General features: G+C 40.4%; 1 protein-coding gene across 2 annotated transcripts; it reads right to left on the bottom strand.

Moving 5' to 3' along the window:
• Nucleotides 1-295: 295 nt before the first annotated feature.
• Nucleotides 296-13,256, bottom strand: LOC311110850 (BRISC complex subunit abraxas 2-like). 2 transcript variants are annotated; one of them, XM_084153442.1, is made up of 9 exons: nucleotides 13,169-13,256; nucleotides 12,289-12,379; nucleotides 10,524-10,560; nucleotides 10,082-10,148; nucleotides 9,748-9,938; nucleotides 3,285-3,407; nucleotides 3,103-3,187; nucleotides 1,623-1,740; nucleotides 296-1,400 (listed from the first exon to the last, which is right to left on the bottom strand). In XM_084153442.1, the coding sequence occupies exons 1-9, from the start codon at nucleotides 13,238-13,240 to the stop codon at nucleotides 874-876; spliced, it is 1,311 nt and encodes a 436-aa protein (XP_084009568.1). In that variant the 5' UTR covers nucleotides 13,241-13,256; the 3' UTR covers nucleotides 296-873. The 2 variants fall into 2 exon arrangements, with proteins under 2 accessions (XP_084009568.1, XP_084009569.1); XM_084153443.1 differs by having other exon boundaries at nucleotides 299-1,400; nucleotides 3,285-3,404; nucleotides 13,169-13,246.
• Between the last annotated feature and the right edge of the window lie 1,440 nt (nucleotides 13,257-14,696).

The following is a 14,696-nucleotide window of genomic DNA, read 5'->3' as shown; positions in this document are numbered from 1 at the left end:
CTTGTGGAAGGATACCCGAAACATTTGACCCAAGTTTGCCATTTAAAGGCAATGCTACCAAATACTAATTGAGTGCATGTAAACTTCTGACCCACTGGGAATGTGATGAAATAAATAAAAGCTGAAATAAATCATTCTCTCTACTATTATTCTGACATTTCACATTCTTAAAATAAAGTGGTGATCCTAACTGACCTAAGACATGGCATTTTTACTACGATTAAATGTCAGGAATTATGAAAAACAGAGTTTAAATGTATTTGGCTAAGGTGTATGTAAACTTCCGACTTCAACTGTACATACATATATATTATTTATTTGTAATAAGCAACAACAAAAAAGGAAAGAAAAAAGATAACCACTCACCTGTCTCACTAAAAATAAAAGTTTGAAGGCCGCAGAACACTTTCCCTTTGCTTGTCTTAAATACATTTTTAAAAGGCAAAAATAGTGCAAGAGGTAATGGTACAATTGGATGCTCAAAGCTGATGATGCAGATGTGACACAGCATGATCCAGGACGAGCGGAATGAGTCTATGCGTACGGAGAGGTCGGACAAACCGGTTGGCGTTCATTCCGTTATAACGTCCTCAGTCCCTAAATCAAACACATCCATTGGAGGCAGCCAGGCTCCAACTGACTAGCTTTTCCACACTAGACAGAAAAGTATAGCCCATGAAGCATGACATTACCCCCCAGAATGGAGATCAAACTAAAAGTGAACAGAAATACACAGTGGAATATACCACCTGCGCATGCCTTTTATTTTCAAGGCTGGTACTTCCTCTGTAATATAGAAGACTATTATCTTTGATTGGTTGGGACGCCATCCTCTCCCAGTGTGTCAGTTAATTGTGTCCCCATGGCTGGCGTCTACGAAGTCTGTGAGCCACAGACTGAGGCATCGCCATCTGGACTGAGGGCAGCTGGGTGGCCCTGCGCCAACACACTGGCAGTAACCAGGGGCAACTGTGCCACCTCGCTCACAAGGTTCTCATACTCACTGCTGTCCTCATCATCATCATCATCATCCTCTTGCCCTGCAGCCTGTCTGTCCAGGGAGTCAGAGCTGGATCCGTCCCCGTTCCCCAGGTAGGGCGTACTGGGGCTAGGACCAGGGCTGGGGCCCGCACTGAGGCCCAGACCCAGAGGACTGGGAGAAGGGTGGCCTGGAGAGCCCACAGCTTGGGGACGGGGAAGCAGCGCAGCACTGGTAGGGGAGGACGAGGAGGGGAGGAGCGAGTCATCCTGCAAGGAGAGGAGGTCTGCGTAGGAAGGGGGATTTGCAGAGGGACCAGGCCGCTCGGGGGTGGATGGGGTGTGGAAAACCACCCTGGACAGGAGGGAGGTCTCCGGGGGCTCAGAGTTCTCCTCAGGAGTAGGACATGGTTCAGGGAGTCCTAAAGTAAAGGAATAGACAACCAGGCTAAGATTAAACGGCGGGTCAATAAGAAACAAAGAACGTCCTGGTTTCTTAAAGAAATTAAATATATTTGCTTAATACCACGTAAAACACCTCCCCAGATATGGTTACAGGGAGAGGATAATTGATACATTAATAAATTTCAAGAGAGAATGAGATGGTCAGAGCAGTCAAATTCAAACCCAATTAAGTTACATACTTCTCTCCGCCTCCGCAGATTTTCGTTTCCTGAGAGCAATTTGCTGTTTGAGTTTGTTCACCTCCTCCTGGACTTTCTCTTTCACGCGTTCACTCTGCTCTACCTCTCCACATACAGCCTGAAAAAGCAATCAAGAATCATACCACTATTTATTTATACTGAACAAAAATATAAACGTAACATACAATAATTTCAAAGATTTTACTGATTTACAGTTCATATAAGGAAATCAGTCAGTTGAAATAAATTCATTAGGCCCTAATCTATGGATTTCAGATACTTGTCCCGAAGCCTGCATTGTCTTGGCTGTGTGCTTATGGCCGTTGTCCTGTTGGAAGGTGAACCTTCGCCCCAGTCTGAGGTCCTGAGCGCTCTGGAGCAGGTTTTCATCAAGGATCTCTCTGTACTTTGCTCCGTTCATCGTTCCCTCGATCCTGACTAGTCTCCCAGTCCCTGTCGCTGAACAACATCCCCACAGCATGATGCTGCCACCACCATGCTTCACCGTAGGGATGGTGGCAGGTTTCCTCCAGATGTGACGCTTGGCATTCAGGCCAAAGAGTTACATCTTGGTTTCATCAGACCAGAGAAACTTCTTTCTCATGGTCTGAGAGTCCTTTATGTGCCTTTTGGCAAACTCCAAGCAGGCTGTCATGTGCCTTTTACTGAGGAGTGGCTTCCATCTGGCCACTCTACCATAAAGGCCTGATTGGTGGAGTGCTGCAGAGATGGTTGTCCTTCTGGAAGGTTCTCCCATCTCCACAGAGGAACTCTGGAGCTCTGTCAGAGTGACCATCGTTTTCTTGGACACCTCCCTGACCAAGGCCCTTCTCCCCCGATTTCTCAGTTTGGTAGGGCGGCCAGCTCTAGGAAGAGTCTTGGTGGTTCCAAACTTATTCCATTTAAGAATGATGGAGGCCACTGTGTTCTTGGGGACCTTCAATGCTGCAGAAATGTTTTGGACACAATCCTGTCTCGGAGCTCTACGGACAATTCCTTCGACCTTATGGCTTGGTTTTTGCTCTGAAATTGCACTGTCAACTGTGGGACCTTATATAGACAGGTGTGTGCCTTTCCAAATCATGTGGACTCCAATCAAGTTGTAGAAACAGTTCAAGGATGATCAATGGAAACAGGATGCACCTGAGCTCAATTTCGAGTCTTATAGCAAAGGGTCTGAATATTTATCTAAATAAGGTATCAGTTTATTTTATTTTATACATTCGCAAACATTTCTAAAAACCTGTTTTCACTTTGTCATTATGGAATACTGTGTGTAGATTGATGAGGATATATTTGTATTTAATCCATTTTAGAAAAAGGCTGTAACGTAACAAACTGTGGAAAAAGTAAAGGGGTCTGAATACTTTCCAAATGCACTGTAGCTATGGTGTCAACCAAAACACCACATTACTTTTTATCCAAGTATAGTATATCACTTGAAGGGTATGAATAGCACATTTGCATGCAGTAAACTCACTTGCACTCTATCTTGTAGTGCACCGTAGACTTGAAAAATTGTTCTGATATCCTTCATCACACCGTCTTTGTCAAAGAATTCAGCCCTGCAAAACATACAGCACATCCCATTTCCATCAACACATGATTCTCAATACAAAAAAATTAACTACTTGACAGGGCCTATATGTGGGAGACACTCACCCGTGCTCTTTGATGACCTTGGCATAGTTGAGTGAGGTGTTGGGGACAGAGGAGACTTTGTATTCCTGCTGGCTGGTGGTGCCCAGGTTGGGGATGTGGAGGGTCACCCTTTGGTTGTACCTGCTGGGTGGAACCAGAGTTAGTCTGATAATACACTACAGGCAGTCTAGCCCAAAATACCCTTAAAGCTCAGACACACCGGTTGGATTGTCAAACGTTTGTTCAGAGGTGCTAAGTACTGTCGGCAGGCAGAGTGTCGGCAGTCTCTTTTGTGTTCACACAGCAAAGACCTGGAAGTCGTTAGCCACTCAGCCTTGTTTAAATACTCCAAACCAGACGCGGCAGTAGCGTTGTTTGGCAATGCATATCCGTGCATATTGCTTATGGTCTAAATTCCAAGCTATCTGCGCTAATGTTGCTATTTTGTAGAAAGCCCTTGTTGATACTAGCCAGATGGCCACAGCTAGATTACTATCTAGCAAGATGACGAAGAAACAATTTAATTCACTCTCCATAATCCCGTACTGCCAGTGCCAGACTATAGCAAAATGTTTGAGAAGGGGGTAGCTGCCTCCCAATATGGCGACCGGAGTATGTGCCAGTGGGTGTGTCAAAAGGAAAGTAGTGGGCGTGTGGAAAGGAGTGGGTATGTTGAAAGCGCTCTGCTATAGGTTAGACTGTTTTGATTGAGCTGTGTTTTTTAAAATTCAGTTTCTTACCAGGCAACTGCCGTACATTGAGCTACCGTACCGCAAGAGTTTGGACTTCTGTTTTGAAGTGAGAGGATGAGTCCGAGTCATATTTCACTTTTAGTTTTACACAAATAATTGTACATTTTCAGTTATAAAATTGCCGATTGTATTTGATTAAAAGTATTGGAGGGGGGGGGGGGGAGATCAGCTTTAATATTGCAGATAGAATGTATAATATAATATAATATAATAATATAATATAATATAATATGCCATTTAGCAGACGCTTTTATCCAAAGCGACTTACAGTCATGCGTGCATAATTAATTTTTTTTTGTGTATGGGTGGTCCCGGGGATCGAACCCACTACCTTGGCGTTACAAGCGCCGTGCTCTACCAGCTGAGCTACAGAGGACCACCGCATCATTTCCAAACCCCATATATTTTTTGTAAGTATACAGTACCAGTCAAAAGTTGACACAGCTACTAAAGTTTTTTTCTTTATTTTTACTATTTTCTACATTGTAGAATAATAGTGAAGACATCAAAACTATGAAATAACACATATGGAATCATGTAGTAACCAAGAAAGTGCTAAACAAATCACAATATATTTTATATTTGAGATTCTTCAAAGTAGCCCTTTGCCTTGACAGCTTTGCACACTCTTGGCATTCTCTCAACCAGCTTCATGAGATAGTCACCTGGAATGCTTTTTCAACAGTCTTGAAGGAGTTCCCACATATTCTGAGCACTTGTTGGCTGCTTTTCCGTCACTCTGCGGTCCAACTCACCCCAAACCATCTCAATTGGATTGAGGTTGGGTGATTGTGGAGGACAGGTCATCTGATGCAGCACTCCATCACTCTCCTTCTTTGTCAAATAGCCCTTACACAGCCTGTAGGTGTGTTTTGGGTCATTGTCCTGTTAAAAATCAAATGATATCCCATCTGGTTTGGGCTTAGTGGGACTGGCGTATCGCTGCAGAATGCTGTGGTAGCCATGCTGGTTAAGTGTGCCTTGAATTCTAAATAAATAACTGACAGTGTCACCCGCAAAGCACCACCACAACATCACACCTCCTCCTCCATTCTTCACGGTGGGAACCACATATACGGAGATCATCCGTTCACCTACTCTGTGTCTCACAAAGACACGGCGGTTGGAACCAAAAATCTCAAATTTGGACTCATCAGACCAAAGGACAGATTTCCACCGGTCTAATGTCCATTGCTCGTGTTTCTTGGCCCAAGCAAGTCTCTTCTTCTTATTGGTGTCGTTTAGTAGTGTTTTTTTTGCAGCAATTCGATCATGAAGGACTGATTCACGCAGTCTCCTCTGAACAGTTGATGTTGAGATGTTTCTGTGACTTGAACTCAGTGAAGCATTTATTTGGGCTGCAATCTGAGATGCAGTTAATTGCCGATTTCTGAGGCTGGTAACTCTAATGAACTTTTCCTCTGCAGCAGAGGTAACTCTGGGTCTTCCTTTCCTGTGGCGGTCCTCATGAGAGCCAGTTTCATCATAACGCTTGATGGCTTTTGCGGCTGCACTTGAAGAAACATTCAAAGTTCTTGAAATGTTCCGTATTGATTGACCTTCATGTCTTAAAGTAATGATGGACTGTCATTTCGCTTTGCTTATTTGAGCTGTTCTTGCCATAATATGGACTTGGTCTTTTACCAAATAGGGCAATCTTCTGTATACCACCCCTACCTTGTCACAACACAACTGATTGGCTCAAACGCATTAAGAAGGAAAGAAATTCCACAATTAACACCTGTTAATTGAAATGCATTCCAGGTGACTACCTCAAGAAGCTGGTTAAGAGAATGCCAAGTGTGTGCAAAGCTGTCATCAAGGCAAAGGGTGGCCATTTGAAGAATCTCAAATATAAAATATATTTTGATTTGTTTAACACCTTTTTGGTTACCACATGATTCCATATGTGTTATTTCAGTTTTGATGTCTTCAATATTATTCTACAATGTAGAAAATAGTAAAAATTAAGAAAACCCCTGGAATGAGTAGGTGTGTCCAAACTTGACTGGTACTGTACATATACACATACATGTATATATACACACACATCTTTTAAAATATATTTTCCTTTGTTATTTTCCACTAACCCTATTACGTGGTCCTCTGTAGCTCAGCTGGTAGAGCACGGCGCTTGTAACGCCAGGGTAGTGGGTTCGATCCCAGGGACCACCCATACACAAAAAAATAATATGTATACACGCATGACTGTAAGTCGCTTTGGATAAAAGCGTCTGCTAAATGGCATATTATTATTTTTTATTATTACCCCTCCCCTAATTGGAGTAAACGAATTAACAGTTATTTTTTTATCAATTAGTATATTTGAGTTTAACCACAATATTTGTTGTATTATTTGTTCTGTCTTTTCTGGTGGATTAAACTGAAATTGCAACCAACTTTCTATGGCTTGTTTTAAAAATAGCAATATTTTGGAGATGATTTCATTTTCAAATAACCGAAAGTGAGCGGTTGTAATCTGAAAAAAGGGAAAAAGGCAATTCTTGAACATGGGGTGAGACATTCTTACTCATTTGCTAGAGAACCAGTTCGGATTTAAGTATAACTGACGCCTTTAGTGAGAGGTCTAATGCTTTAATATTTCATCATTTCTGCCCTCCGAATTCATATTCATTATATAAATAGGCCCTTTTAATTTTGTCTGGCTTGCCATTCCAAATAAAATGGAAATGTTTTTGCTCATATAATTTAAAAAACAGGTCGCTATGTGTAAGCAATACCATAAGCAAATAGGTCAACTGGGATATGACTAAAGAGTTAAATCAGGGTGATATTTCCACAAATAGACAGGTATTTTCCTTTCCATGTTAGCAATAAAAATGTATTGGAGTGAGATAATTTCTTTCTTTCGGGATATGTATACCGAGTATGTCCACATCACCGTCAGAGCATTTTATTGGTAAACTACACGGTAATGTAAAAGTTATATTTGTTTGTGATCCAATACATAATATAGTACACTTATCATAATTTGGTTTTAATCCAGAGAGGTTAGAAAAAGTATGTAGTTCCTCTATGAGACTGTGGAGGGATCCAAATTGTGGATTTAAAAGAAAACATGAATCATCAATGACACCTTTGTTTTTAAGCCCTGGATTTCTAACCCCTTGATATTACTGTTGGATCTGATTTTAACAGCTAACATTGACGGCAATACTAAATAGATATGCCGATAGTGCACAACCTTGTTTTACTTCTCTTGACAGTTTAAAACTTTGAGAAGTAGTCATTATTTACTATTTTACACATAGGGTTACTACACATAACTTTAACCCATTTTCTCAAATTCTCCAAAATGGAAATATTCCAGGAATTTATATATAAACTCCAGTTGTACTTTATCAAAAACCTTTTCAAAGTCAGCTATGAACAGCAGACCTGGTTTCCCAGATTTTTCAGTGTTCTATGGTTTCCAGTACTTGTCTTATATTATCTCCAATGTATTGTCCATGTAAAAAACATGTCTGATTAGAATGAATATTATCCGACAATACCTTTAAATTCTATGAGCTATGCATTTTGCTAGAATTTTTGCATCACAACACTGAAGTGTAAGAGGCCTCCAATTTTTTTAATGGACTGGATCTTTATATTTACCACTTGGATCCTCTTTCAGTAATAATGAAATCAGACCTTCTTGTTGAGTGTCTGATAATCTACCATTTTATATAGGAGTGGTTAAAACATGCTAATAACGGTCCTCTGAGTATATAAAAAAAGGTTTGGTATACCTCCAATGGAATGCCATCCAGCCCTGGAGTTTTCCCGGACTTAAAGGCTTTAATTGCATCAAGAAGTTCCTCCTCTGTAATTTGGCCTTCACATGAGTCTTTCTGTAAAGCTGTTAGTTTTACATTACATACAATTAGCGTTGGTTAGTGGAGATGGAGGAGACTGAAACTAAAACATATGCTTAAAGTACTTTACTTTCAAAATATAATTTGGTGAATCATGGGTGGCTCCGTCATTTGTAACAAGTTTCAGTAAATTATTTTTGGTAGCATTTCTATGTTGAAGATTACAAATAATTTGGTGCACTTTTCCCCATATTCCATCCAGTAAGCTTTATTTTTATAATATATTACACTTGATCTTTCTTGAATAAGTTCCTCCACGATGGGTGTACTGTTGCTTCATGCGTTGAATGCGTGTTCTTACTGTGACCATCATCCTAATATTCACTACTAGGTAGCTACTTCACAAACCTTTGCCGGACAGTAGTGTTTGTCAAGCGGGAGCGAAGGGCACTGTGTCCCGATGTTGTTGCCTTTCATGCCCTCCCCATTGAGTAGTAGACTATGTACACTATACAGTATGTATCAATCATATTGGGCTTTAACTACCCATACTTGAAATGTTTAGCTAGCTAGCTAACGTTAGCATATTCACTAGCTAGCACAACATAGCTAGCTAACTAACTCAGCAGCCAACACAGACAGCCGTTTCATGGAAACTAGCTAATCCATTATAATATAAATACTAGCTACAGTGGTTAGCTAGCTTGGAAGAAGTATTTAGTGTTGTATGCATTGTGTTTGTGCACTTAGCTAGCTACCATCCCATAGCCTACATTGCATATTAAGTGTGACTGGCTCATCCGTGGATGTAGCCTACAGAGAAAATGCCCTATTTTTTTTGTTGTCTCCCCCACATGGGGGTTTGTCTCTGATTGGCTTAAAGTCAAGTTGTTGGCCACTGACGAGCATTGTGATTCTATAAGTAGAATTGGAATGTTCGTCACTACCGGGTCGGCACGCATCAGGTGCCACTCGTTCTAGTAAGAGAAGGAACAGCCTCCCACTGTGATAAGTACCTATCGGCAGTGAGATTCTTGGTGTGTTTCATGCTTTACACCCATTGATGGCTGGGCACCTTTAACTTGTATGTAGGGCAGCAATATTTTACTACATTGCTTTGACTGATACTCAGGTCCAATAGATCTAGTTGAGAGTTCAGAAGCTGTAGAAATCTGCTGATATCCAGTGCCACCCACACACACAATCCCTCCAGGCCTCCACCAACCCACTCTGAGCCCTCGAGCCACGGACATAGCAGCATTTAAGTACCCCAGTTTGAGTCCAACACACAAGCCTTTAATCCCTACAGACAGACCTCCCGCTGGGCAATCCATCTGACCCTACATATAGAATGGCCAGACCCGAAATAGTTGTTTAATCCATGTGTGATTTATCTGAACTGACTTTCTATAAATTATATGCCAATGCACCCAAGGCGCCTCCACAACTAGCAACCATTAAGGCTCAAAGGAGAGGCCACTACTGTTCTCCTCCTCTGTGGAATCTGTGCCACTGACAACAGCCATGTCCTTCTGTTGCCTTAGTAGGAGGTGAAAATAAAGGGCCACTTTCAAATTACAGATTCAGATTTTGGTTTCCCCTTGTGAGGACAGTGAGTCAGTTCAAAAATGAATTATTATTCATTCCAAGCTGGCACACCTCTTGTAGACTGAAGGCAACAGAGCTGCACTTGATGGACCCGAGCTCTGATCCGCCTCCCACATACATTGACCTGCCTGCACAGGGTGAGCAACAGCGTGGGAATGAACACAGAGGAGGGAGGCTCATCAGCCAACTTCATGTACAGTGTGTGTCTGTATGAGTGGATTGTTCAGCATCGCCAATATATGCACCAGCCTGTTTGTGCATGCTGTTTGGTTCTGCGTGCATATAGCTGTGTGTGGGTAGTCCTACCTGTGGTTGGGTCTGAACAGCAAATACTCCAGTGCGTGTGTGGAGTTGTTGGCTGTGGAGATGAAGCTGAAGAGGAGGAAGACTAGGTCGGGCACGCCCAGGAGCTGGGTCAGCTGCTTGTGGATGATCTGTTCCCTGAACGACATCTGCTGCTGCGTGTTCCTCCTGAACCTGTACCAGCCGATGACATTCTACACAGGGGGGTCAAGTACAAGAGGGTAATTTAGAAGATGCACAGACAGTGTTTTAGCTACATGTACAAACTTATCGCTAGATACTACTAGCCAATAATACTACTAATGCGCATACAAATAGGCCTACAATAAATACTCACTTTCCGTCTGTCTTTAAGAATTCTCTTAAGATTCTTGTCATTGACTTGTCCAGCATAATCATAAAAGCTGGTGGGGGAAAACATGCAGGGAAAAAAATCAATTTTTTCACTGTAGGTCTACATTACTCAAGACTTCTGGTGGGGTGGGGCCACCTGCTGTTCACTGACAATTACATCACTAATTTGTTGAATGGAAGTCCTGTACGGTATTTTGCCTACAATTTGCATGATGGCATGATCAAGACAAAGCTTGCTCTCAGATTGGATACTGAATTTATGAAATATATCACTAGTCTAGGCTAATTATATTCGAGCCCATAATTTTTATAGTTTGCACATAAACCAAGCAGTCATTTCAAATACGGTTTTATTAAAAATAATGTCACAAAATGTCTTTAAAGACAACAAATTCCATATAATTTTAAATAACATAAAATCTTACCTAAATAGCTGTGCACAAGGTTCATGATTGTGGACTTCTGTTTTGAAAAAGAACACAGCAAATACATGGTTATTAAACTTCATCATATAATGTTAGTCTATGTCATCCTACACTTTAAAGGTGTAATCTGAAGTTCGAACAATAAAGTGGCCACCGATTTGGTAAACAGCGGAGGGATGAGGCTAGAGAAATGTAACCAATATCAAAGTCATGGACAGAACTATGGATACATGGACTGACCATCCATGATAAAGATTATAGTTTTAACCATGTTTTGAGGCTATACAGTGTTTGTTTATAATTACATTGTTAACAAACAAAGGAGTAAACCAGCTCATATTTTGGGTTCTGATGGGGTACGACAGCTGAACTAAGCTTATGAGGCATGTGGTTATATTCTTCAAGAATCAATGGGTATATATCATTAATTTAAAAGTCTGAAAATGTAGCAACAGCATAGTCTCTTTTTTGGTTGTTGAGATGACTACAATCCTAAGACTTTAGCCTACAGTCTACAGTATTATTGCGTACAAATCACATTTCCCAGAGACTAGCTACATAACATATTGAACAGCTGCTGTAAAGGACTTCAATTTTAAGCAGAAAAAACAACAACAAGAAACACTCCTTTTAATCTGAAACCTGACAGTCCAGTCTGACAGAATTCCACAGTAACATGGAGCATATTCAGTCAAGACAAGCATGGAAACAAATAGGTCGGTTTCTTTGAGTTGAGTCCTCACATGTCAAAAAGTTAGGCTATCCAAAGCCTAGCTCTCGAAAACCTTTCTTCTCCGTAAGTTTTCAGCGGTTACATTCGCCCATTTTTGGCTCCATGTGAACTACAATACCAACATTGTGTTTTAATGTTTAGAAATGTCGGTTTTCGAAACAACAATGTTTAGAAAAGTCGGTTTTCGAAACATATGCTGATATGCCCTTTATCTTTCATATAAGCAAGAAAGAATATTTCAACAACAAAAAATATACACCTACAGATACACAAGCTGTCTGTGCCTCCAGTTGATGAACTACACTTCCTCCCCAGTTACGCTTACACACAGGTGTTCAGAGCACGCTAGATAGCTAATTAGCACAGGTAGCCGCTATATATTCAGTCTGTCTTCTGTAAACAAGCGATGTAACATGGAGATTTGGCCGTGTCGGAACACTAACCCTATAAAAGGTGTGTAGTAAGTTAAAGCTGCACTATGCAGAAATCGCTCCGCCATTTCCTGGTTGCTAAAATTCTAATAGTTTGCCTAATTTCAGTTTATGTGACAAAACAACCAAGTATAGTGTAGAGAATCATTGTACCATCTAAACCGCTGTGAAATATATTTTCCATAATAAAAAATATTGTATTTTCAGATGTTTGAAGCTGGTGTACAAAACTGAAAGTAAAAGACGCAAAGATGAAATTTAAGAACGGAAAGTATAGAAATAGTGCACATAGAACAGATCGACCACTTCTTAGACTTGCTTTCAACAAGAGTGACAGATACACAACTAATTTCTTTGTGAATTTGGTCGGGTCGCCCAAAAAGTTCCATATCGCAGCTTTAAACTTTTGTTTTTTGAAAATTATTTGTTGCTGATATGAATGATACGTTCCTTATGTTTCCAAAAACTCACAGCAAGCGATGCGTGTTAAAGTTTAGAGCAAGCGTCAGGGCTTTTAACAAAACTCCCACGGTCAGAAGATACTATTGTCAATAGGCGCTAAAGCAGTTAGCTTCTATGAATGGGGTATCCAAGGCCTTACCTACTACTTGGAGGAGTTCAGCACTGCTGATCTGTGTATCACATATGTTGACAGTTTCCTCTTGCCTTACTTCTCCTAAAAGGAAGCCCTCCTGTAGGAGCAAAAAGTCGTTTTTAATGACAAAACGTGGCAGAAAGACAATAACTAATACTACAATTATACAACAAATACTGTTTGAGGCCGGACACAGCTCTGGCTACAGACAGTCAAATCAAATCATGTGTCAAATGTCAGGTGAAACATCAGCATCGACTCTCAACTGTTTGCTAACAGGTGTCAATCCAGTTTTCTATCAACTGGTAAACAACAACTGTTGTGGCTTGAATGCATGCTGATTGATTTGATTATTGATTTGATAAGTTTATCATAAGTCACTTCCTAGTTGTCCAACTAGCTAGCTCGCGAGGTATGGGGTGACAGTGCTAGAATAAATTACTTCACAATACTTTACTTTATAGAAAAAATAAAAACAAACACTTAGCAAGATTAGTACATCAGCCAGCTAGCTAGTGCGGAAAACAATATATGTAGCTAGCTCTACCTTTCTGATGATGACATAACCAATATATGCAACTTGTGCTATCTGTGACATAACGTTAGCTAGCTAATTTGTAATGCATGATGTGCAGGTGATGCAATTGCACATTTTCGTAATATTGTTAGCCAACTAACTAGCATTAGCTACATATAAATACATCAATGTTGTTGTAAATTAGCAAATGTCCTGCTGTAGTGATTGCACGTAGCTAGCTAACTACTAGCTAACGTTAGCTAGCAACAGGAAGATGACACTGGGAAACACACCAAATATACACCCAAGCTGCAATTACACAAATGTATGCACTCTCTTCTAATTCATTAAAATGTTCCCGGTACTTACATGATCAGAGTTGCTGTTAGCACTGTGATAACACACAGAACTAAAAGTATAGCCCGAAATGGATGCCGCCATGATGAAAACATCCCCATCTATCCCACCATCCCCTGCGTTTGCACGCACGCTCCTCTCGGCGTAAACATCCTGGGAAACTTCTCTTTGCGTGTATGATTTGGTGTGTATTATTATACCGATTACGCAGATAGTTTACTTTACGCGGACTAACTATTAATCTCATTTAAAACATACATAATATGTGCACATGAAAGTTGACGAATACATTTTAGTCATTTAGCAGACGCTCTTATCCAGAGCGACTTACAGTTAGTGAGTGCATACATTTTTCATACTTTGACAGGTGCTTTAGCTTATACAGTAGTTTTTAAAAGCTGGGATGATGCGTACCAGAGAGAATTGCATACATTTAAAGACATTGGAGACGTGAGATATGATAAAGATAATTATGTGTATAGTGTGAATTGATCTGTGCAGCCCTATCAACTTTGGATCGGGGGTTTTCAGAAGGGTTGAACGTTCATTTGCCTACAAACCTTTACGTTCATTTGCCTGCAACACTCTGCCCCGGTGAACCACCTACTACAGTATCCAGCTACAAAGGACACGTTATGGTCACAAAGTTGTTACAGTTGTCATTGTTCTGTACTGTGCCCCATCTCTATTTCCCAAGGTTTGGAGAAGAGAGTATGGACCGTGTGCTGCGGTTGGGTGGAAAAAGAGGAAATCCCAGAAGACGCTGTCAGACTTGATGTTGGGAATGGTGTCCTCTTAATTGAACTGGTAGGCTTTGAACAAAATTTAAAGGTGTGTAATTACTATTATGTAAAAAGGCCAATCAGGCCTACACACCTGTAGCATATAGGACAACATTAGCTTGAATGCTTTCTTTACCTATGTCAATAATTTGTGCATTTGCATGACTTCATGTTCTTTATGCATTCCGTTTTTACTTTAGGCCAAAAGTGGATACACAAATCCCACGGGAATAGATTATTCTGCAGCCTCTGTAGAATAATAGCTTTGTTATTACATAGTAATGGAGTTGAGTGGCTTTTGTTATTATACCAGTGATAAGGGACAGTACATTTTTCTATTTTTCAATAACAAAAATAAGCGTTTTAGTGTTTTAGTCGTGTGTATACCAGCAATTGTACTGTGCATGGTTACAGCAAATGGTATACTTAACAGTGGGTGGCACTATTGAACTGTATTGAGGGTATTTTCATCCATATCGGGTGAATCGTTTAGATATTAGAGCACTTTTTGTACATAGTCCCCCTATTGAAGGGGACCAAAAGTATAGGGACAAATTCACTTATATTTGCATTAAAGTAGTCAAAAGTTTAGTATTTGGTCCCGTATTCCTAGAACGCAATGATTATATAAAACTTGTGACTCTACAAACTTGTTTGATGCATTTGCTGTTTGTTTTGGTTGTGTTGTTTCAGATTATTTTGTGCCCATATTAATTTAATATAAACATTTAGCCACATCCCTCTTAAAGCTGCAATGT

The sequence above is a fragment of the Coregonus lavaretus genome, assembly GCF_964263955.1.
Source record: "Coregonus lavaretus genome assembly, chromosome: 36".
NCBI classification, from domain to species: Eukaryota; Metazoa; Chordata; class Actinopteri; order Salmoniformes; family Salmonidae; genus Coregonus; species Coregonus lavaretus.
This window is presented reverse-complemented; position numbering and strand designations above follow the sequence as displayed.